We start from the raw sequence: 22,274 nt of genomic DNA, 5'->3' as shown, positions 1-22,274 counted from the left end.
CTCCTTTCCCATCTTGCAAATTAGCAAAGTATTTGCATCTAAAAGGCAGAGGAGTAAACCCACTGGGGCCAGGGCAGAGGCACTTGCAGAAGGGGGCAAAGGAGCTTTTCATTTAAGAGAGGGGAGGAAGAAAAAAAAAAAAGACACCTACTTTTCTGCCTACCGGGGCCAGGATGGAAAACCCAGATAACACAGATGTGACCTGGCCTTCCCCTCCCCTCCAGTGCCACAGCAGAGCCCGGCACAGGCCTGGCAAGATGACCACATGTGATTTCAAAGCTGCCTCCACAGCTTCAATAGGTGGGAGAACAGGAAGGAAAACAGCTCCCAATCACCACACCAATTTTCATTGCTATTAAATATAATCATCTCTGCTCCCTTTCATCTTTGCTTCTCCTCCAAGTGCTGGCAACAAAGGTGGCCCAGAGTGAGGAGAGGCAGGAGAGTGGGGTAATTGCAGCAGGGAACGTGACCTCCAAACACACTGCTGAGCCACGGGGCAGGGAGTGCAGGGAAACACACTGGCCACAGGGAAAACAACAGGCCCATTGCTACCAGAGGATGGGAAAAGGGAAAGGGAGCAGAGAGAAAGACTCGCTCAACTTCATTTCTTGAAGCAAAGCAACTGATTCCCGGTGCAGGGAGCGGCTCGGCACCGATCCCAAGCTCCAGACCCCACTCAAGCAAATTCCGCTGTGTTCAAATGTCCCTTTGGAAGTGGGCAGCAAGGCTGGCTCTCAGCACAGGCAAAGCAGGCAGTAGCCTGAGGCAGCAAATTGCCAGAGGTGGCAATATCACCCCAGGCATGCTGCAAGCTGGAGCCACAGCAGAGCTGGTGGCCGTGGCCATGCCCTCACCCCAGCTGCAAGGTCTCTGGAGCCATCTGAGCCTGCTCAACATCACCAACACAGACCCACTTAAAAGGTATCTGAAGAATTTTCACCTTCCTCTACAGCACAGAGCCTGGACCACACCTCCCCTCACCCACCTGGGCTGCCAAATTTAGAGCACTGATCCCATGGCCCACCCTTATTGCTGCCCCTGCTTCACTGTGTGACCAGCAGGCACTCAGGCAAGAATTTCTGCTTCTGCCTCCATCACCTGGGCTGCAGTTAAGGCATTTTCATGGACAATCCAGCCCTTTGTGCTCAGCTAAGCTCCTCTGCTGCTGTCTGACACTGGGTTGATGTGAAAGGCTGTGCTAGTGGGTAGGTTTTCACTTTCTCCTCCAGCACCCCTTGCTCCAGACACTTTGTGGCAAATGTTCCTTTTTAAGACCTATTGATTTCATAAATAATAGAGCAAAGGAAAGAAACACATCATACACAGGTCAAATAATCTCCCCGTTAGGAAACAAACAGGAGCTACAAAGTAAAAAATAACCCAGCGGGCGTGCATCTTTAAGGAGATCAAGTGGCATTAGGAGTTATTTGTTAATTAACTTAAGAGCACGTAGACAGGGCCATATTCAAACAGGTCACCTTGGGGGGTCTTGCTCCACAAGCCTGCAGGCTTGAAGCCTGCCTTTCTCATTCTGGGAGCACTCAGCAGCTTCTGCAACAACTCGGAACTTCTGTCTCGGTTCTACTGCCCAGTGTTCATCAGGGACAAGTGCCAAAAGCCAAAATCTTCATCCCTAGCTCCTGCAGAAAGCTCTTGTCTAGTGAACCCTACACAACCAGAAGCTTCTTCAGCCACAGGTCTGTATCACAAGACTCTGACACAGAAATCAACACCTCCTGCCCCCAGGATGAAAAGAACAACATCTTCTGAAGCAACCACAGTCTGGAAGAACAAAACAAAAAGGATATTCCTAGGCTTTCACAGGATGAAAACTGTCTTGGTTAACCCTGGTTAGCACAAGGCTCCTGCCACACCACACAGACCAAGGGTAGCAGCAGGCAGGCAGAGGCTTTTTGTTATGGCATCTACACGTGGCAGAGTAGATTCACACAAGGGGAAAAGCAATGACACCTTCATCTTCATGCCCAGACCATGCTGTGAGGGGGTTCTCCTCCTGGGAGCAGTGCCCAGCACACTCCCAAGCTGGGAAGACAAGTAAGATCTGCCCATTTCAGCTGAGCAGTGAAGCCCTCCCTCCAGCTGGGAGATCTGCACACCAAAGCTCAGCTCTGGACTTCAAGAGAGCTGTGAAAACGTGAGGGGGGAATCATTGCCAAGAGCAGCGGCCCCAGAGGGAAGTGAGGCCATGCAGGAGCTCCATCCAGGCAGCTACTTAGCTTAACCCTTTCAGTCACCAGCTGAAAGAACAGCTACACAGCAGGACACACTCCACACAGCCACAAGCGCTTGGAGTGAGCAGGACCAGCCTTTGCAGTACTTCTCACTGGAGATGTACAGAAAAATCCTTGTGCCACACAGAGCACCACCATATCCTCAGCTTGCCCAGTCTGGGCAAGGCAGCAGTGAGTTATTAACTGCATGGAAGATGCCTGCAGGGAGCAGAAACAGCGAAGGAGAACAGAGGTGACAGGTTTTTGGCGCTGGGTCACGGCACCGATTCAAGCCTAACATTTTTGTGACAACAAAACGGTGCATTTCCAGCTGTACTGCATTATCAGGGAGGAAGGGCTGGAGGGCTGGAGTGAGTATAAAGGAATCTAAAGGTGGTCACTGGGGAGACTTCCTTGCAGATGGCAAATCCATGGCCCCGAGCAGTGGTCACCTGGCCCATCTCAGCTGCAGCTCAGCAGACAATAAGTCACCCTATGCCAGAATGTCCCCAGGTGTCCATGAGGCTCATCCCTCAGCAGAAACCACCCCACAGCACCCTCTCCCAACAGGCTGCTATAAGATGTCCCCCCCACCTTTGCTCAGAAGTGATACCAGGTAGCTTCCAACCCCATCTGAAGCCTGAGGTGACAGCCACCACTTGTGTTGTGCAGTACACCTTCACCAGCAGCACTGTCTGCTGTGCTACAAAGAGACAGGGAGAAAGTAAGGGATGCCAGGGACCTGTGTCCTGGAAGCCCATCTCCCTCTTCCCTGACACACCACACTGGAATCTCTGACAAGCTCTTCTTTCACAGAACCTGTACCTCAATAGAGGAAGTAATTCATAGATGTCTCCCCTGACAAGGAGAACAGGGGACTGAAGAGACATGTCTGCCTGCAATGACAGTTCTGTTGCAGAGCTACAAATAGATCTCAGCTTTCCCTGAGACACACATAAAACTTCCTACAGCACAGGAAATCCAGGTCAAATACACAGACAAGTATCAATAAGAGAATCTTCTTTCCCATTGTATTTCCTTCCCAAAACTACAGGTGATCAGGTCATCACTTGAGAAGCACTTGCAGACCCACCATTTCTAAAAGCCAGAGAAGAACCACAGCCCTGCTCTCACGTCAGAGTGACAAACCTTTGCAAAACGACTCGCTTCCCTCCCCTCCTACTCAAGAGTTTCAAAAAACATTTCGTTCAAAAGCAGCTCTTTAAAGAGGTTATATAATAAGTGATTTGTACCACGAGGCTGGCTAGTTTTAGCCCAGCTACTTAGATCATAGTTGGATTTTATTTTCTAGTTGGCTGGCAGACTCAAATCCAGTGACAGCCTTGCGGGCAGAGGATGCTCCGGCCATCGCACTTCCCGGCCAGGACCGTCAGTACCACAGTGCTCTGCTGGTTTTGCCTATTCAGTAATGAGCTCTGCTGTTGTATCTGTCCAATTCCAGCTCCCAGACAGGAAGGAAAGTGGGCAGTGCTTGAAGATTCTTACTTTTTCACAGATCGTGGTTATGTTTAACATGCTCCACGCTCATAGCAGCCAAAAAGCCATTTGCAGCAGCACCGGGCTCCCCAGGGGCCAATCTCGGCACAAAGAACCCTTGCTGAAAGTTTAGTGAGGTCATACGTCTGGCAAATGTAATGGCAACAAATTAAACTACTTTTTTAAGAACTTGGCTTCCATCGTGCCTTGGAGATCCAAAACAAAATCCTTAACTCTTCGTAGCCTCCCCCTGCACAAAGCTCCCCACAAGTGGTTTTCAAGGCAGGGTATGTCCTCATGCAGTGCATGCTGCTCCTCCTCACTTGGCTTGTTTTACTGCTCCCTGAGTTAAGAGCATCACAAATTGGACACTGCAGATGTGCCCAAGTCAACAACAACAACAAAAAGATAACGATTATAAAAATAAAAGTGGATTTAACCCACTCCGGAGGCTATTCTCTCCCCAGTGCTCAAAAACCATGGTGCTTAGTGGATATAAAGCATGGAGCCTCAGGACAAGACAGGCAATAGGATTTGGGCTCCTCAGATATTTTTTTTTTTGAGATTATTGTTCAGTGTTTAAGCACAAGGATTAAAATGTAACCCTTGTATTTTCCAAACATTGCCTGCCTCTCAAGCAATAACCACCCCATAGAAGTGCTGGTACATTTCAAGTCCTGATATCCTACTCCAGGTAAGAAAGAGGCTGTAAGGGGAGGGAACAAAGAGGGTGCAAGTTGCTGAGATTCAGGACAAGGAAATGCTTGAGGTAGATAGTACTGTCAGAAGTAATTCCTTTCAGATTACCTTTCTTACCACCTAAATTGTACAGAGGTTGTTAGGGTAGGTATGGGAAGTCAGGAGGAGAGGGAATCCGAATTACCTGTACAACAATACTGAAGAAGAAGTTGAGCTCAGAAAAGCAACTTTCCCAAAGTGCTGGTTTTGGCAGGGGTAAGGTTAATTCTTTTTCCCAGTAGCTAGTAGGGGCCTGTTCTGGAACTGTGCTGGAAACAGCATTGGTGACTCAGGGATGCTTTAGTTGTTGCTGAGCAGTGCCTACACAGAGTGCTTCTCACTCCACCAGGGAGGAGGCACAAGGAGCTGGGAGGGGACACAGCCAGGACAGCTGACCCCAACTGACCCAAAGGGGTCAGCAAACAAAACTAGGGAAAGAAGGAGAAAAGGAGGGACATTCAGAGTGATGGTATTTGTCTTCCCAAGTCACCGCTATGGGTGATGGAGCCCTGCTGTCTTGGGGATGGCTGAACACCTGCCTGCCCATGGGGAGTGGTGAATTAATTCCTTGTTCTGCTTTGCTTGTGCATGTGGAATTTGCTTTACCTGTTCAACGGTCTTTATCCTAACCCACAAGTTCTCACTTTTACCCTTCTGCTTCTCTCCCCCATCCCACTATGAGGGAGTGAGTGAGGGGCTGTGTGGGGATTAGTTGCTGGCTGAGGTTAAGCCACAACACCCTACATCCCCCTCTGGCTTGCCCTAAGCACCCAAGCATTTCATCTGTTTTAGAAGGCCAATGAAGTCTTTCAAATGGATTCACTCAGAACATCTGAAAAGAAAAAGGCATCTGTACCAACTGCACCCAGAAGTGGCACCTCTGGGCACACATCGAGTGTGTCATTTGTGTTGCCATCCCCTCTAAAATACCAGATACAAACTGCTTCTGTGGTCTCTAAGACATTAGAAACTATACATTAAAAAGATGTAAAGGCTATTTTTAAAGCTAAGCTTAAAAACTGATGCTGGAATGCTTAAACTTTCCTATCCTGTTCTTACCTCCATCCCAAAGGCCAGACCACAACACTGAGGATCAAGTTGAAAGTTTAGGCTCTTGCATCTGACCTTTGTCATCGTTTCAGTAGCAGCAGATTAGGGCAGAAACTGCCTTTTCCCAGCAACAAATTGGCCACATGTACCTTTGGGTCCCCCCCTCCCCACCCATCCCTATCACCATATAAACTCATTTCAATGAAAATTATGTCAGTCTCAGCAGAAAGCCACTGAAAGCTTAGAGCAAGAGCACAGAATATCACCAGTGAATTGATTCCATTAGAGCAATCTAAGGGGAAAAAAATGATTTATCAGACTAAGAGCTTGGAAACAGAAAACAAAGTCTGTGGCAGAGCAGAGAGAAACTCATCATCAACCAAGCATGGAAATGAGAAAGCTCTCAGCCTCCTGCAAATGAAGGAGTGAAATATTGTCAGCAAGGGGTTCTTAGAGATGTACAAAATACTGCAAGGGAAGGAGACCAGAAGCTTCTTAGTGCCAGCAGGGAAACACGAGCAGCTTCACCCAGGTGGGACGAGGAGCATTAACACTGTTGAGACACTGTACCAGCCAACACAGCCCGCAACAGAAACAGGTGCAAACCCAAAAACCAACCCAAAAGCAAAACCACACAGGCTGGCCTTAAAAATCAGCTAAGCCCCATGTGAAGTAAGGATGGCAGCCAGTCCTCAGGCAAGAGTCCAGAGTGCCCACAGCACATCTGGAGATTGGCTCTGGCAGCTGTGTGAGGCTGGCAAGCAGTGGTGGCATGAGGGACCACCAAGGGCAGGGACTGAGGCAGACCAGGCTGAGGAGCCTGATCTGACAGTGTGAGGAGGGTTCCTGCGGCTCATTTCTCCAGGAATGTGGGTCACAGTTTATTGCAAGAAAGCAGACTTCCAGTGTGTATTAACAGAAGAGGTGTTGGAGAACAGGATCTCCCAGAAGCCCAAATTCTTGTGCAGCTACATACTGAACACCTGCTAAAGCCCCAAAAAAGTCAGGAGCAATCAGGGGAGGAGGGCGCCAGTGATGAGCTACTCAACTGTGAAAACATCTGCAAAATGACCAAAACTTAAAGGCAGTCCAGTATGAGAAGAGGGGAGTTCCACAATGGAGAAAACATTCCACTATTTGGTTGCCTTCCTCTCCCCTTACCCTGTCTTTAATTTAAGAAGCAGACAAAGAGGAAGCAAAATCCACTTGGAACCCCCCCTGCATCTGACCCACCAGGGCCTCTCTTCCAGCCTCAAGCAATTGTTTTTCATACACTGCACAAGGGAGCAGGCTAAACCTCACCATTGGGTTTAATCACCTCTGCACAAACACCATCCAGGGTCTCAACTGCTCTTTATCAGATTTGCCAGGTACCACCTGGGACTTGGCTGAGACAGGTGCCAGTTGAGTCCCCCTCACCTGTTTTTTATGGCCCTAGAACAGATGTGAGCTACCACTGCCCAAAATATCCTGAGAGCACTTTGCTTGTCACCTACAGCCAGCACACACCTCAGCAACAAGCCTAATACAGCCTGTGCCAGGCATTTGGCAACTCCAAGATGCTTGAACACTTCAAAATAGACTTAGCAGCACCAGAGGTGGGAGAGGGGCGACCTTCCTGGTTAGTACTCAGTCCACATTCCAGCTGCTGTAGCTCTGAAAAGCACAAGAGATCACAACTGTTATCCATACTTATGAATAAAATATTCCTTTTATTTTAGTAAAGTAACAAAGCTATTTACAGATACAATAACTATACATTTCAATTGAAAAATAGATTGTGCTCAAAATTGTTAAAGCAAGTCACACGCAGCCTGTTGGGAACACAAACAACCTCAAACCTCCCAGTGCCTTCAGCTCCCGACTTCTCTTGGGAAATCAGTTCGTTTTGTTCTGAATGATTTTCTGCTGATTCTCAAGACACTCCTTCAGCTTGTCTTCAGTGAGTGTCAGCCTCTGCTCCAGGATGGAAACTGTCTGCAAAACAAAGAGAAAGTTGCTGTTGAGCTGCTCACAAAGCCACGTTACACACTGTACTCTGAGTGAGCAAAGAAATGCTAAATTCACAGGAGCATTTAGAGGTATTTCAGGGCTGGAACTCCAGTGTCAGCATTTTAGCAGGGCAGAGGACCACAGGACTTCAGAGAGGAGCAACAGAAGATGCTGGGCACAAAGCTCTCCTGCAGACACCACTGAGCATCCATTTCAGCACTCGGTGTTTTCAGATGGGGCTCTGCATTTCCTTTCATGGACAGGTTCTGTCCTTCCACATTCAAGAGACACCAGACACTCCTCTGCTAACGAGACACACAGATTTTAAACAGTCTAGCCCAGTTTTAGTTCTGATTTTACTTACCTCTTGGTTTCCAACTCTTTCCTCCCTTCCTTGAATACTGTGGGGTTTGCTGTAATTAAAACACTCAAAACTTGCTGGACAAACACAATGAGAGGCAAGAAAACCCTCCCAGCATAAGGGAGTGCAGCAGGTGGTGGAAGGGAACTGAAACTCCAAGTAGCAGTATCTACTTCAACATAACGCCCACATTTCTTTGTGTAATCCAGTTACCCCACAAAGGATTGTTCTATCTCTCTCCTCGAGCTGAAGTCATCGTGTACAGGATGCAAAGGAAGAACATTTTAACCACGTGGCAATAAAAGCTTCTGCTGAAAACCTTTTATTGATCACTCTGAGATAATCAGGGGCCCCAGCAATGCACAACCACTTTCAGCTTCCAAAGACACCAGAATGGCTGATAATGGGCGGTGATGATTTAATGCTTTAATATCCATAAACTTATCAGCAACAATCAATAGCTTCACATTTTGGGCATTTTTACTGCATAAATAACATCCTCTGTTAAAAACAAAGGATGTTCAGAACCTTGGGCTTTAATAAAGTAATTCAAATAAACTTGGACAACCGCTGTTTGTATAGCAGTTATACATAGAAAGCCTTTTAATAGCGCATTTCGTAAGCACATCTCTAAGTGCCTGACAAAAGCAAGCAGGTCTCATTATCCCCATTTTACAGCTGGGGAAGCGAAAGCACAAAGAGAGGAAATAGCTTGGCTAAGGCCACTTGAGACTATGAAAAGTCTCTTGTAAAATGATTTGGGGAATGAGACAAATAGTGGGGGAGAAAACAGACATAATGAAAACAACAGCAGGCACTAAGGCAAAGCCATCTTGATCAACAAAGTCAGGAAGGGCTGTGCATCACAGCATTTACCATAATGCAACTTTTTTTCCTCCCCAAGCATAGCTCAAAGCTTATTTCTAACATATTTCTCATTTCTGACCTGTGGCAAGGCAGAAGAGCACTGCTGCAGCTGTAGAAAACGTCACCTGAAAGAACGAACCCAGCATTGCCCAAATATTCCATGGGCTACAGCACAAGCTGCATTTAAGTTTTTTTCTTCCTCTATTGCCACCCCTCTGAGGCACAAGAACTGCAGTACACAGAGAACCAGAAGAAATGTTTTGGAGCCAGCAGGTAACATCTCAGGTGCCCTCCCACCTATTCAAGGAGAGAGGACTTAACCTTTTTCACATCCACCCATGCCATTGCCTAGTGACTGTCTTAGAGATCAGGAGCAAAGCTACTGATGGCAGAACACAGCAGGCTGAATGTCTACCAGGGGCTTACAGCAAAGATTTTATCCTTCAAGCAACCAGACAGAGAATGAAAAGCAGTAGGGATCCTGGCTTTTCCATTTAAAAAATGAACTAGTAACTCAACACTCTGTTAAAAAGAGGGGGAATGAAACATTGCATCAAATTTCCTTTTGAAAGATAATCACCTGAATTAACATCCTGGCCACACTGCCCTGCTAGAAGCAATGCCCAGATTACTCGTGGTTCCTCTGTTCCATGATTTACTGCCACCATGATCCCATCAATACGAGTTAAGAGCTGTTACAGGCAGCACCGTGAGACTGAGCGCAAGTGAGGCAGACCTCAGAAAGTGTTGGATTTGTGAGAAAGCTGTAAGGAAAATGTTTATTAGAATGGAAACTGCATGTAAGTATAAGCAGAAGGCTTGCAGTAAGTATTTTTTGGAAACTAAATGTGGAAAAGCAGCAGTCAGAAATGAAATCCAGGAAGTCCAAAGTAGGAATCGATGACTACAGTCCATTTAGAGTTGGATATATGATGCCCAAAATAGACAGGGCATCTGACATCCTAGGAAGGTAAGGGAAAGCACAAACATATACTGCCCAGCTGCTATTAGTGCTACATTGTAACTTGCACAGAAAAGAAAAGCTCCTTTATTAGACGCTGAGAGTTTTACAATATTTCCATGTTGCTATTTATAAAGCAAGTCCTTCTTGGGAGGCAAATGAAACTGCACCCATTCAACTCCTGCCCGCTTTTGCGATGGCTTTCCAAAGATAACGAACCAACAATTAAGCCACGGAGGAAAGCACTGTCAGCCAGATTCAGTGAGGAGTCACTGGAGCCAGGTTCACACTCTGTGGCAGGATCTGGGCTTCCTGTTGTGTCAGGAGCACAGTACGTGTCTCCATTACGCACCAGGGAGTAAATGCTGGATAATTTATTGAAGTCCTGCCTCAACTTGGCAGAAGACTAACAGCTCAGGCTTAAACGAGAAAAAAAGATCAACCTATTTATTTTTTTAAGGAGTATTTCTGACATTACAGTAACGTACTAAGCATTACTACAGACACCAGGACAGAATATGGAATTTTTCACAGAAAAGAAAATTTAAATCACTTCTACCAACACTTCCTGCAACATTTGTCTTCATTTATCTTCACAGACTTAGCATAGAAAAAATCTGCTCTTCTCTTCGGAACATTAATGGGAAAGTATGTAGACAAAAAAAAAGTTGCCTCCTATTTACTTTTTAAATTCTGGGGAACATTCAGCTCCACCCTCCCCCAGGACACCTAATCTGAGGCACCCAGCAGTCACGCTTGCCTAACTGATGACAAGCCCCTTATGCTCTTCCTCCATGTTATTTTTACTCCCTCAACCCAAATAACAGTGATCTGTGATGCAGTTCCAAGGTGCTTTCATCAGTATCTATTCCTTAGCCCCTCTTAAACATGCCCCTCTCTGATGAAGCGGCAGAGACAGTTTGAGAACCAGCAGCCTCAGGGTTGAAGCTTTTGCAGCGGCCCCTCAGGGGCTCTTGAGGAGGACAGATAAGGGGAAGCAGGTGCTAATTGAATGCCAAAAGAAACCAGTTCTACCAGCGCCAAAGAAAACTTGGAAACAGAGTTAAGGGAGCAGAGGTCGACAGCAACCCTCTGGAGCAGCGGTGGGAGCCCCTGCCGGGAGAGATCCACCTAGACAGATGGCTGCTATTAGCTAAAGCAGGACTTAACCTGAAGCTGGGGGCAGGCGGGCAAGGGCACAGAAGGGTGGAATAACAAAGGCTCAGCTCATCACACTAAGGGACGAGCTGTGCAAGCTCAAAGGTGCAGCTCCTGCCCCGCAAGCAGCTCAGGAGCTTTTCAAAGCGCCACTCACACCGGCTCTAATTAGCCACTTAATAGCTTAGGGACAGAACACCGCTCTGACTGATCACCAGGAATTGGAGATCTCACCCAAAAAAGCATCCATACAACAGTTACTCAGATCAGGTAACAACAGCTTGGCTGAACCTACAAGGGACACGATGCTGAACAGTATTTGTGCTCTTGGCTCTGCGCAGGCACAATATGACACTTGCACTTCTATTCCTGTTTATTCATAACAGAAAATCCCTCTCTCCATTGATCTCAAAGGAGGCAGAAGTAGTTTTCTAGCTTTACTTACATAAAAAGATCCTCAAAAGTTTGCTTCACCAGTTTTTCTAAGCATATGCTAAAAAGATTTTGCAGAGCACTAACATATCAAACAACCCAAGAAAAGCATTACTTCTGCCTCTTCGGATTTTTCTTTCCCATCTGACATGTTAATTTATGAAGACAGCATTTTCTTTTCAGTTTATAAAAAAATGCACCTGCAGAAGAACACGCCACAAATGCAGAAGTTTCCAAGTTTCCGTGCCCGCAGTTTCTCCACTCCACTCTATGGGTACAAGGAAAAAACTTGGGGATGGATGCCTTGCAAGAGGTGCAATGAGGACCACAGATGGCCCATGGATTTACAGAGTGAGACTTGCCAAGTTTGACCTGGAGTCAGAGGCTTAAGAGCTCTGTCCTCTGTACCAGCATGGCCAATGCTGGCTTGTTTTCAAAGACTTACACACCCTGCTATAACTTCTTATCGTTCTCCCTAAAAATGGTCATTTCAGACCCACTTAATTCCCAAACATGGCCAGGAAGTACAAGTAAACTGCACCATGAAAATGCTGCTTTAGCATCCAAGGGTGCCTCCTTGGCAAGTGCTAACGAGTGGGTTCAGAGGTACCTGCAGGGCACAAACTCCTGACACATGGAGCCAGGCTCCTGCACAGCACTGAGGAGGCCCCTTGGTTCTGTACTGGAAAGTAAAAACAGTCTTACAAAAAAGGAGAACAGATGCCAACCTGTCAATACACCGGTTAAACTGAGGAATATCAACAAGAAGAGGCTCCCATTATTGCACGTGAATCACTAAAATGTTCCCCCAACATCTGCTAAATAGAACCCTCAGCATATATCCAGTCCTGTGCAGAATCAGGAATTAGCAAATATCCAGGTAAGCTCCAGCTTTGGAACCCTTCTCTAAACTAATACAATGAGTCAAATAAACCACTGCAGGAAGGGTTAGTCCTAAACCTGCCTTTTACCAAAAATGAAAAAGTTAACTCCTTCCACTAACCATGGTTTGGCATTTTAAACTCCAGCTGCAAGATGAAAGGCTCATGGGAGAACTTGTGCAGCAAAAGTTCAACCATGAACCTGTCTGGCAAGTAGCAGCTTCTCTTCCTACCATACTAAGTTTTGCCCTGACATGCTGTCGGTGTCCTTTCCATCTCAGCCACTGCACTCGTGACCCCCAGCAGACCCCTTCTAGTACTACACACACCTAGAGAGAGTTGGGCTGCCCTCCTCATGGGAAATTCGTATCTTAACAGATTTCAGATGGGACCCAAACCAGATACTGATGTTCAGCACACTCTGAAGCACTCTCAGCAAGAGCTGGCAGTTTAGATCAGCAGAGGAAATAAGCCCCATCTCAGTATAAGGTATGAGGCCTTCATAGCTACTAACACCTAATGTAGCAAAAGGCTCTTCACACACCAGGACCTGCCTAACTCCAGTGGTCAAAGCCTTAATCTCAGAGACCAAATATACACTTAAAAGTAGGTTTTGGTTTAAAATAAAAAAGTGGGATGATTTCTAACAGAAATGACAGCTCCTCATGAGCTCAGAGTAAAACAAGAACTGCTACCCCAGACATTTTAAATAAGGTCTCTGGCTCCTCACCATCTCAACAGCTTTGAATGCAAAGCTAAGGTGAATTCTCACAAAGCCTATTTGCATAGAATATTTCACACCGGGCTAAGTTATGGACATGCTTCAAATTCCCCAGACTTGTATGATTGTTCCTACAACACATGTAGCTGGACAGGAACATCTCAGTCAGTGCTGCTGTATAGCTGTGGGTAAGGAGGTCCCACAGACCCCTCAACACAGGTTTTGCACATTTATTGAAGGTTGTAGTCCCACCAGCTCTCCTGAGCTAGCAGTCAGACACGTGCTACTCGGGATACTTGAAAAGTAAAGAATTTTTTTACATTTAGCAACCTAAAGCACTACAAGAAAGAAACAGTCATAAAATTCAAAATCAGTATTGCTCAGCTAACTTCCTCTTCTGATTATTACAATGAGATTGGTGAGGCTTTGAACAAGCTGACCTGGCAGCAGGGTTGGAATTACATGATTTTTAGGGTCCCTTCCAACTCAAACCATTCTATCAACCTCAGGTGCCATCTCTTCTTCCACCTCCCAGTACACTTTCTGAAGCTACTTGAGTTCAGTTTACCAACCCTTTCACTAAATTATAGGAGTAACTTTGGTGTAATGCACAAATCTACTCCTGTGGGAGACTCAGTACAGCAACAAGTGATCACATGTGGTGCTCACTCTGCTTTTTACAGTAAGAAAATCATACAAGTGAACCTGAAAATTCTAGTTCCATCAAGTATTTGCCAGACCAAGCAGCATGGTCAGTACCAGTATCACAGTGACCTCAGGGACCCCAGGGGACAGAAAAGGATGTCCTTTGTATTAAATCAACCCCAGCCACAAAGACAGTGAGCCACAGGTCTGCCAGTGTCTCCCACACAGGGTGGGGACACAAGGCACACAAGCCCTCTGCACCTGAGCCTTTCAATTTACTGTCCTCTTACTGACAACACTGTTTCATCACCCATTGCTGTTGCTTTAGTCTTGACAGTTGATCAGCCAAAGCTAAACTGGTGGCACTTGCATCAGATCCTGCAAGTTTCTGGAAGGGAATGGCTGATGGCTTCTGGGCAGCTCCCTTGGTGCAGAGCTCCCAGACCTCTGGGGCTAGACCAGCCCAGCAAAAGCAGTCAGGAGACTTTCAGTTTCACCACAGTATAAAACACAGCAAGTTATGATGAGCTACATCAAAACATCCAGGCACGTTCCATGACAGCAACTGCTCAATACAGAGGTTAGAACCCCAAATGACTAAAGGTCTTCCCCAACCACAAAGACTTCAAAGCCTTCCCATATCCGTCCCCTGCCTCTGAAAGAATGCAAATCACTCACCTAAATGAACCCAGCTGCTGGTATCCAATGGCTGAATAACAATTTATATTAATCTTCAAAGTCTGCTTGTGAAAACAAATTGTGGGAGGTGTTTAGTGTTCCTTCCCATTGAAGGAAAATGGAAGGTGAAGGTCCTGTGAACATCCAGGGAGATGATCAGCACTCCTGAAAAGCCAGCCTTCAGACAGTGTTCTGCTAATACAGAAATATCCCTAGGAGTGCACTTAATTTAGGCAGTCTTAGGAATAAGAAAAATGTATTTGCATCAAGATTTTATAACAAGTATATTTAGGAAGTATATTTCACAAAAATAAAAGGAGCTCTGCTGAATTACACAGAGGACTGGCAACAAGCAGGGCACTTCATTTGTTTTGAGTGAGAGATCAAAGCTACTGAATATCCAAGAGATGGGTCTGACTCATAAGAAATAGCCTCTCTGCCCTCTAAATTAAGATTTAAAAAGCAAGCTCATCTAACATTTCACAGGTTTTTCAGATGGGAACTTTTTTTATTAATATTTCAAACCTTTTCTTTTGGAATAAAAACTCCCTGCACTTTTTCTCCTGTGTTTTGGGTTCACCTATAACCCATGGGTGTTCAGGTCTTGAGAGCAACACAGAAACCAAGACATTTGTGCAAAGCAAAAGTAGAGGCACTTATGAAATGCCCCCCTCAAAAATCTTTCTTCTTGACTTGTAACTACTTGAAGTCACAAAAGCATATATTTAACTAAAGCAGTTGCTTAATTTACAGTCAATGCTTCTCAGAAGAGAGGGACCACATTCATTCCTCACCAACACAAGCTTTGGAGGCCACATCTCAAAAAAAGGAATAAAAATTTGATTTTACTCACTTTCATTATAAGCGCTGCACACACAAACATTTTCAGTTTTAATTAAAAACCAACTCACTTATGTCCCAGTCTTTTTTATGCTAAAAAACCCTCATTTAAAACAATTTTTCTCCCCCCCTCTGCCTGCAGTCTTTTCTGGAGTGCAATAATCCTTTAATCTCACATGAGCTAGACTGTCCTTCAATTCAGGCTGTGGATTATTTTACAGATTTATCAAGTCTTCTCCATTTCACTGTGTTGTTTTCTCCCAGCCTCAACGCAAGATTAGTTTGGGGAAGCATATAAAGCCATTTCCTGTGGGTGGATTATCGCAGCTATTTATGAATTTTTATGCTAACCTGGTTCTGAACTCTCCATTTGGAGAAGATATCTCCCTTCCCACATAAAACCAGCAGCTTTTGCCTCAGTGCCTGCTGCCCACCAGATCAACAGAGTTAACACAGCAGCTGGAGGTGTTTGAAGTGAGGACAAGAATATATAAACTCTTTGAAGATGATCATTGCAAATGCAAGTTTTCCACTGCAGCCAACATGGTTACTCACAGGTGATCTTTTCAGAAGGGCAGTTCAGCTCTAAGTGCAGAAAATGCATTGGAACCAAGTAAACCTTTAAGATCTGCTTCATTTTTTTTTTCCAGCCCAAACACACCATTCTGTTCTAGGAAGTTATCCAAGAGAGAAAAATCACCTTGTTTTCCCCTCAAACTTTAATATTCACCACATCTTTTCATATAGGCACTGAGATACCGAGATCCATCCTTCACTAAAAAAAATTAATTTATAAACAGCCTGCATTTTCCTACTTTTCATGTCTCTGAAATGCCAGTAAAGGATTTTTAAACACTGAGACACTGACAAGATACTAAGCTGCAGGAAAGGGAGGAGCAAATCATCTGTATCATACATTTATTACTGTCATCTTCCTCATTCCTTTGCCAGATGTGAATTGCTTGCTTCCCTACAAAGGGGAACCAGAGTATCTAAGCAATCCAAAAACAACTAACTTATGTCAAGGCCTCAACTTCACTCCTCTCTTTAAGGCAACAGAATTATTAAGCACGTACTACTCTTCTGAAAAAAGGCAGTAAAACATTAACTTTATTTGCATGTGAAGTATGGCCAAACACAAACCACTTTTAGGAAAAAATACAAAGACCCTGTCAGGTCACATTAAACCACTTTCTTACAAGTAAGATGCCCTGACAGGGTTTTGGGAAGGAGGAAGAGAAAAAGGCTTCACTGAATCAAAGACCAGTTGCAAGTTGCCAAAACCTTAAAGAATTAAATCCTAGCACAAAATCAACAATGTAAGAATGAAGCTTTGTAAATCTATTCACTATAGTGGTTACTGCTAGTTGTGATATACAACAGCCACCAGATTCTCCTGGTTCATCTCCCTCTGGTAAGAACTGAGGTGCCAAACTGATGGAGCAAGTCTGCTGTGTGTGGCACAACTCCTCTACAGCCTCAGTTATTGGTGACTGGCTGGAAGAGACCTTTTAATTGAATAAAAAAAAAAAATCCCCCTGTACTCAAGTACTCCAAGTACTTAACACCTCATTTCATCTGGAAATCAGCAGAGGGAAGGTACTAATAATTGTGAGTGGCAGATGATGCATCTTCAAGTGTGCAGCAGAGAACAAAGCTGTGTGCTGGCAAGAGATGACAGCCTGATGTCTTACTATCACCCCTTTCAGCAGAAATTGAAAGTATTTTCTCTCCTTCCCACTCTTACATGATACCACGTTTAAGCCTTGAAATGACAACTACAGAAAAAAATATTAGGAAAATAAATTAGGCCTATATTTGCATAATTTCCCAAAGTAGTTTTTCACAACTTTAACCTTCCCCCACTGGTACATTATATCATGGTAACACAGTGTTGAAAACTATGACAAGAACAAAGACAATCCCTGCTCTTTGAGGAACCTCCTCCCTTAGTCCAGGAACAAGGATTTCTTCCGGGCTCATTTGCTTAAGCTTGTTTGGTGTTGGTTTGTTTTGCTGCTAAATATCAAAACCTTGGCATGAAAATGAAAAATTAGGAAGCCACTTCAACAGTGTGTCACGAACATCTACCTGTACAAATGCATTAAAATGGTGTTAACACAAAACACAACATACACAGATTAGAACCAATGAGAAATTAAGGACTTCAAAGATGGCAAAAAAGCTACAAAAAAGGTAAAAGGTTGCAGAATGCAGAGTTACTCGAGGCAGCTTTTTGGTTTTTTACTATTTCGGGGTATTTCCAATTTTATCCTAAACTTACTAATTTATTCCTCCCCCACTGATCTCAGTTTCTCTTTCTGCTAGGTTTAAACAACATTTGGAATTTTCTACGGTTACACAATATCTTCGACAGATATTTGCATTGCTTATATTTAGGTTAAATCCCACACGTACTGTTTACTGCAATATTTGCCTCCTCTAAACACCTATGAAGTTGAAAAGGAGCCATTACACATCCATCATCAGAAATGTGGATCTGATTTATGTAATGAAAGATAACAATCACATTCCAAACTTACTAGGGAGACGTAAAAACAGTAATAAAATATTTTGTGTATACACTGGGCTGCTTTTTACTCACAAGTATGAGGGCCCAGTGTCAGAGATTTCCCTCCCCTCCTCCAGTGTTCAGCCTTTTAAAGATCACAGGAAAAGTGCTTTCTTGCATTTCTGCCAAGTGAACTTAAATACCTTTTGGGTTTCATCCTACACTATTTTAGACTGCCTGTAGTCCTGGCATGTTTTTTAATCCCTAAATCAGCCTTCAATCCCCTGATGGGCCCTCTAACCCATCATCTTGCACTTTTTGACAAGTACTTTGACAAGTTAACTCTCTCAAGAGCAAAGAGCTATCTTTAACTAGTAATCAGTATGTTCAATACCAAGTGTTCAAGACCTGCCTGTTCTTTCTCAGAAATAACATTTAAACCCACAGACAAACCCTCCCACACAGATTTTTCCATCCTAACCACCATGGTCTCAGCTACAAGAGATCACCAATGTTTACTATCCCATGCTTGTCACATACCTCAAAAACACACAATGAAATTCAGGGCCAGACAATAATCAGAAACAGTATTTCTTCACAGGAGCAATGAGCAGTTATTTAGTTAATAAAAAACCAGCTCTATCCCCAAATTCTTACTAAGTAAACACATGCTGTGATGATCACCATTGACGGCTGGTACTGTTCAAGCATCGCTCAGTGACTCCAAGAAAGAACTGTTTGTTAATGTTGGGATTAGTTGTTTGTAACTGTGGGTGAAAAGCATGTTCTAGCAACGAGGCACAGAAGGGCCCAGACTTGTTGATGGGAGGAGAATACTGCAGAAATTGGACTGTGTAGGTGAATGTTGGGTGGGGGAAAAGGAGCAGGATCTGAACGGAGTTTACCTATAGACTGCAGTATAATGGGGGAGGGAAGAGAGACAGATTATTCACCAAAACAGAGTTGTTGTGCCAAGCACTCCTTTAGGCATCACCTTAGATAAACCCTGGCTAATAGCACAGTCTCTCAGAGCTGGCTCACGCAGCACTCCAAGACACTGCAGCATAAAGGAACATAAAGGAAGAGTTCCAGCCTAAGCTGGAAGTCAATGTGAGGGAACTGATAGAGATAAGCTGAGAAACAGATGATGGAAGATTTATCAAAATACTACTAAAAAGCAGAGGTTTTGAACTAGTCACATTTTTATTCTATGAAACTCTTGCAAAACATTCCCAATTCTTCCATTCAGAGGTACCTTTGTCATTCCAAAATTAAAGAGCAAACCATACCTGAGTCAGAACATCCAGCTGTCCCATAATATGCTCCAGGGTATTTGCAAGACTGGCCTCCACCTCTTGCTGCTCGTGGTTCCTACCAGAATCCTGAGTTTTTGTTTTCTTATGATGAATACCACTGTCCATTTCTGACTGCTAGAAAAATAAACAGACATAATCTGCTATTGCGATGCAAACAACTGGAGAAGGATTTCTGTTTCATGGAGGGTAAACAGTAAAGGACAGTTTATGCTAGGACAGTCTATGCTATTAAAAACGGGCAAAGGAGAAAAGGAATTGTTCTTGCCACAGCTGGAAAAGGAAAAGCTTCTGCTGACTTGTCTGCCTGTCCCAGGTGGAGGGCGGTTTTATTGTTTTCGGGGTATTTTTTTGTGTGTGCTTGTGTTTGTTTTCAAACCTTGATGAGGAAAGGTAAACCTTAGATAACAATTCTGAAGCAATCCTGCAAGGTTCAAGCTTTATGTGTGCAAAGAGCTCTGGCATGCTCATGGGGTCCACAGGCACAGACCACAGGTAAATGAAGACTTATTGGAGGCACATGGAAGCACTACATCCAAATTACAAGAATTAAGTAAGATACCCCGAGAAAAGTCCAATTATTTTCACTCCAATAGTAAAGTTAAAGCCTCTCTCCATGTTTGGTGCTTGCAAAGACACTGTACTCCAGTTAAGTTCAGCAGAAGCAAGATGTATCAGATATGCATTGGAACAGTTTTGATTTAGTAATTTTAATTTTGTTTATATCTTGAACTGGTTTTCCTTCTCAATGAGAATAAGAACAAGTTTACTTTGAAGTTTCAATTTCAACTGCTTTAGTTATGCAACCTTGAATATTTCATTCAGAATAAATTAAGTTTGAAAAACACAAATAGATCTCTACTAAAGAACTTATTCTTCTTTCCTTTTCTTTCAAAATGGTACCTTTCTTCTACAACAAACACTATTTGCATTGTTCATCTGCATTACCACCAGAAGTAGTTCAGAGAAGTTTAACTAAAGGAGGCAGCCAACTGGTTAAGCAACTGCAGACTTCAGTTTCTCAATTTACACTAACAGACAAGATTTGAATCTAAAGCCAAGATCACAGCACTCGAAATGTAGTTCTCCATGGCCTGATGCCTGGTGCAGCTCCATCCCATGCACTTATTACTCACATGAAGTTCACAAATCAGCAAATACAGCAAGGAATTCTGACAGATTGGAAGATGGTCTCTAAAAGTTCTCCCACATGTACATTTCCAAAGCAAGAAATGAAGAGTTGCTTCCATCTCTCCTCTCACATGCAATACCAGGAATGCATTTCTCATCAGTGCTGTACTGATCTACCTGCTCACCTCTGTATTTGATACAGGTACGTGCAGGTGGGCAACTAAACTGCAACAAGACCTTAGACCAGCTCACATAACTTTAAACCCCAAACTGTTCAGTACATTCTGAATATCTATATACGTATATATATACGTGCATACCTAAAAATTATATATATATATTTTAAAAAATAAATATACATAAAACAGTTGTGCTGCTGGGAGCCACTGATTTAGGGCACAGAAAGGGTCCCAAGGCTGAGGTTCATCCCAACATTCAGGCAAAATATGCAGAAAGCAGTACAAAGAGTAGAAACGTGACTACCTAGGGAAGCTGGAGACTGGAGGGGGCAAGGAAGAGAAAAGGAAAAGAGGCCACAGCAGGAGTAGCTTTGCCAGGAGGATGCCTTGCTGCTGGTAAGGGCCGACCGCTCTTCCAGACCCTGCAACCAAACCATCCTCAAACAGCCAAGCATCACAAGGCCAGTTTTGCATAAGGAGCAGGAAAGGAAGGGAAAGGTTTAATGGATACATCTAACAACTGCTCCTCAGGGATCCCTGTTGCTCCACCACAGGCTTGGGATGCAGCTGGGTATCAGGTGGTACCAGCCACACCGGCCTCTGCTAATTTGCTTCCTCCCTCTTGCTGGAATAATTTGGATTATCTACAGGCCCTTGGCCAACACAGCCCACACTCCAGGTCACACTGAACAGCCTTGGCATGGGAGCCACACTCCAACCACTCCTGTGCTGCAGGTAGCCCAAGAGCCACATGTTGCTCACCTGTGCATTGATTCAATCAACTAAAATATGTTCTTGCAGAGATGAGATAAAGCCAGCCTTACAAACCTGCTACCTGCTGCTTATATTTAAAAGTAAAAACAAGCAAAAACCACAAACCCCTGCTTTTCAATGGGTAACTAGCATCAAAAACCATATTTTCTTGCTATTTTAAGGCTGACTAGCCTATTTCGATGATGTAACTTCAGGCCAGTCAATCATGGCACAGCAGAAATTTGAGTGAGCTAACACTGCATACAACCTGCACTTAAAAACCCCAAATGATGATGAGCTATCCACTTCAAAACCCATTAGAACAAGCTGACTCACAGAAGCAGAAAAATGACTGTACCGACAGATCTTCTCCCTCCATCTTTATAGCACATGTCAGACAGCTTTTCATAAAAAGCTTCTGGGTTGAACTCAAGAGTTGATATTCTCTTTGCTGCACTCCACAGAGTTTAAGAGTCTGGCATATTTGCAAGGGCAGCGCTGCAGAGATGTTCCTACACTGATGTTTTAGGGGTCAGGTGGTCCCTCACCATGTCAAGTTGCAGCCAGGGGCAGAGCTGTCAGATGCCACATTGCTCAGCTCACAGGCTATGTGCCACCTCCACAAAAAGCCAAGCAAGCCACCTCCAGCAAGGCCATGTGGGCTCCTGAAGGTACTCACAGGTGGCAGAACCCCCAAGAACAGAAGTGTATCTACTATTAAAACCAGAGGTATGAAAATATGGCTGTCCCATTTCAAATATCACTTCTTGTGCCCATCATCATCATCCAGATAACCGTAGCTACAGCCTTCAGCACTGAGGTTCTGAGTCAGTGCATCTGTCTCAACCAGGGACACAGCCAGCCAGTAAATAAACTGTGTCAGTGTGTCACTGCAGTGACTTCCACAAGGGAGGCTTTCAACTGACCAAGAGCTTTGAATATTCAGTTCTAGGAACAAGCACACCCTGCCTAACCCACCCCCCCACCTCACCACAGCAGGTACAAAAGCCAAGTATCCAACACCCACACCTACAGAAGAACTTTGAGTCACTGCCCACAAACAGGCAGAGAAACTGAAGTGTTAAACTTCACAGTTTAACAAAAGAGGGGAAAGTCTGGAAACTTTCCTTTAACAGCCAGACTACAACCTGTACCTACTAGTACCTAAAGGCACTCGAAAGGAAGTGTGCACCCAGCTGAGGAAGAATCAAATTGCCCCCAGATAAAAACATTTTCAAATTTTGTAAAAGCAGATTAAATCAGCTCCTGTCCCTAAGAATGAAGAAGAAAACCCTTACAGATCAAACTACTGCCACCCTTCTCCTAATGGC

General features: G+C 44.4%; 1 protein-coding gene across 5 annotated transcripts in view; it reads right to left on the bottom strand.

Moving 5' to 3' along the window:
• Positions 1 to 7,211: 7,211 nt before the first annotated feature.
• POC1A (POC1 centriolar protein A) overlaps positions 7,212 to 22,274 on the bottom strand; it is a 57,521-nt gene continuing 42,458 nt past the window's right edge. For 3 of the 5 annotated variants that reach the window (XM_064667787.1, XM_064667789.1, XM_064667791.1), the window contains 2 exons: positions 18,857 to 18,997; positions 7,212 to 7,496 (listed from right to left, as the gene is read on the bottom strand). In XM_064667787.1, coding sequence (XP_064523857.1) covers positions 7,398 to 7,496; positions 18,857 to 18,997 — 240 coding nt within the window. In that variant the 3' untranslated portion in view covers positions 7,212 to 7,397. The remainder of the gene's footprint in view (positions 7,497 to 18,856; positions 18,998 to 22,274) is intronic. The other 2 variants (XM_064667792.1, XM_064667788.1) reach the window with 1 other exon arrangement.

This window comes from Pseudopipra pipra, chromosome 11 (genome assembly GCF_036250125.1).
Source record: "Pseudopipra pipra isolate bDixPip1 chromosome 11, bDixPip1.hap1, whole genome shotgun sequence".
In the NCBI taxonomy this organism is placed as follows: Eukaryota; Metazoa; Chordata; class Aves; order Passeriformes; family Pipridae; genus Pseudopipra; species Pseudopipra pipra.
The sequence above is the reverse complement of the archived record's forward strand: the minus strand, read 5'-3'. Positions and strand labels throughout refer to the sequence as shown.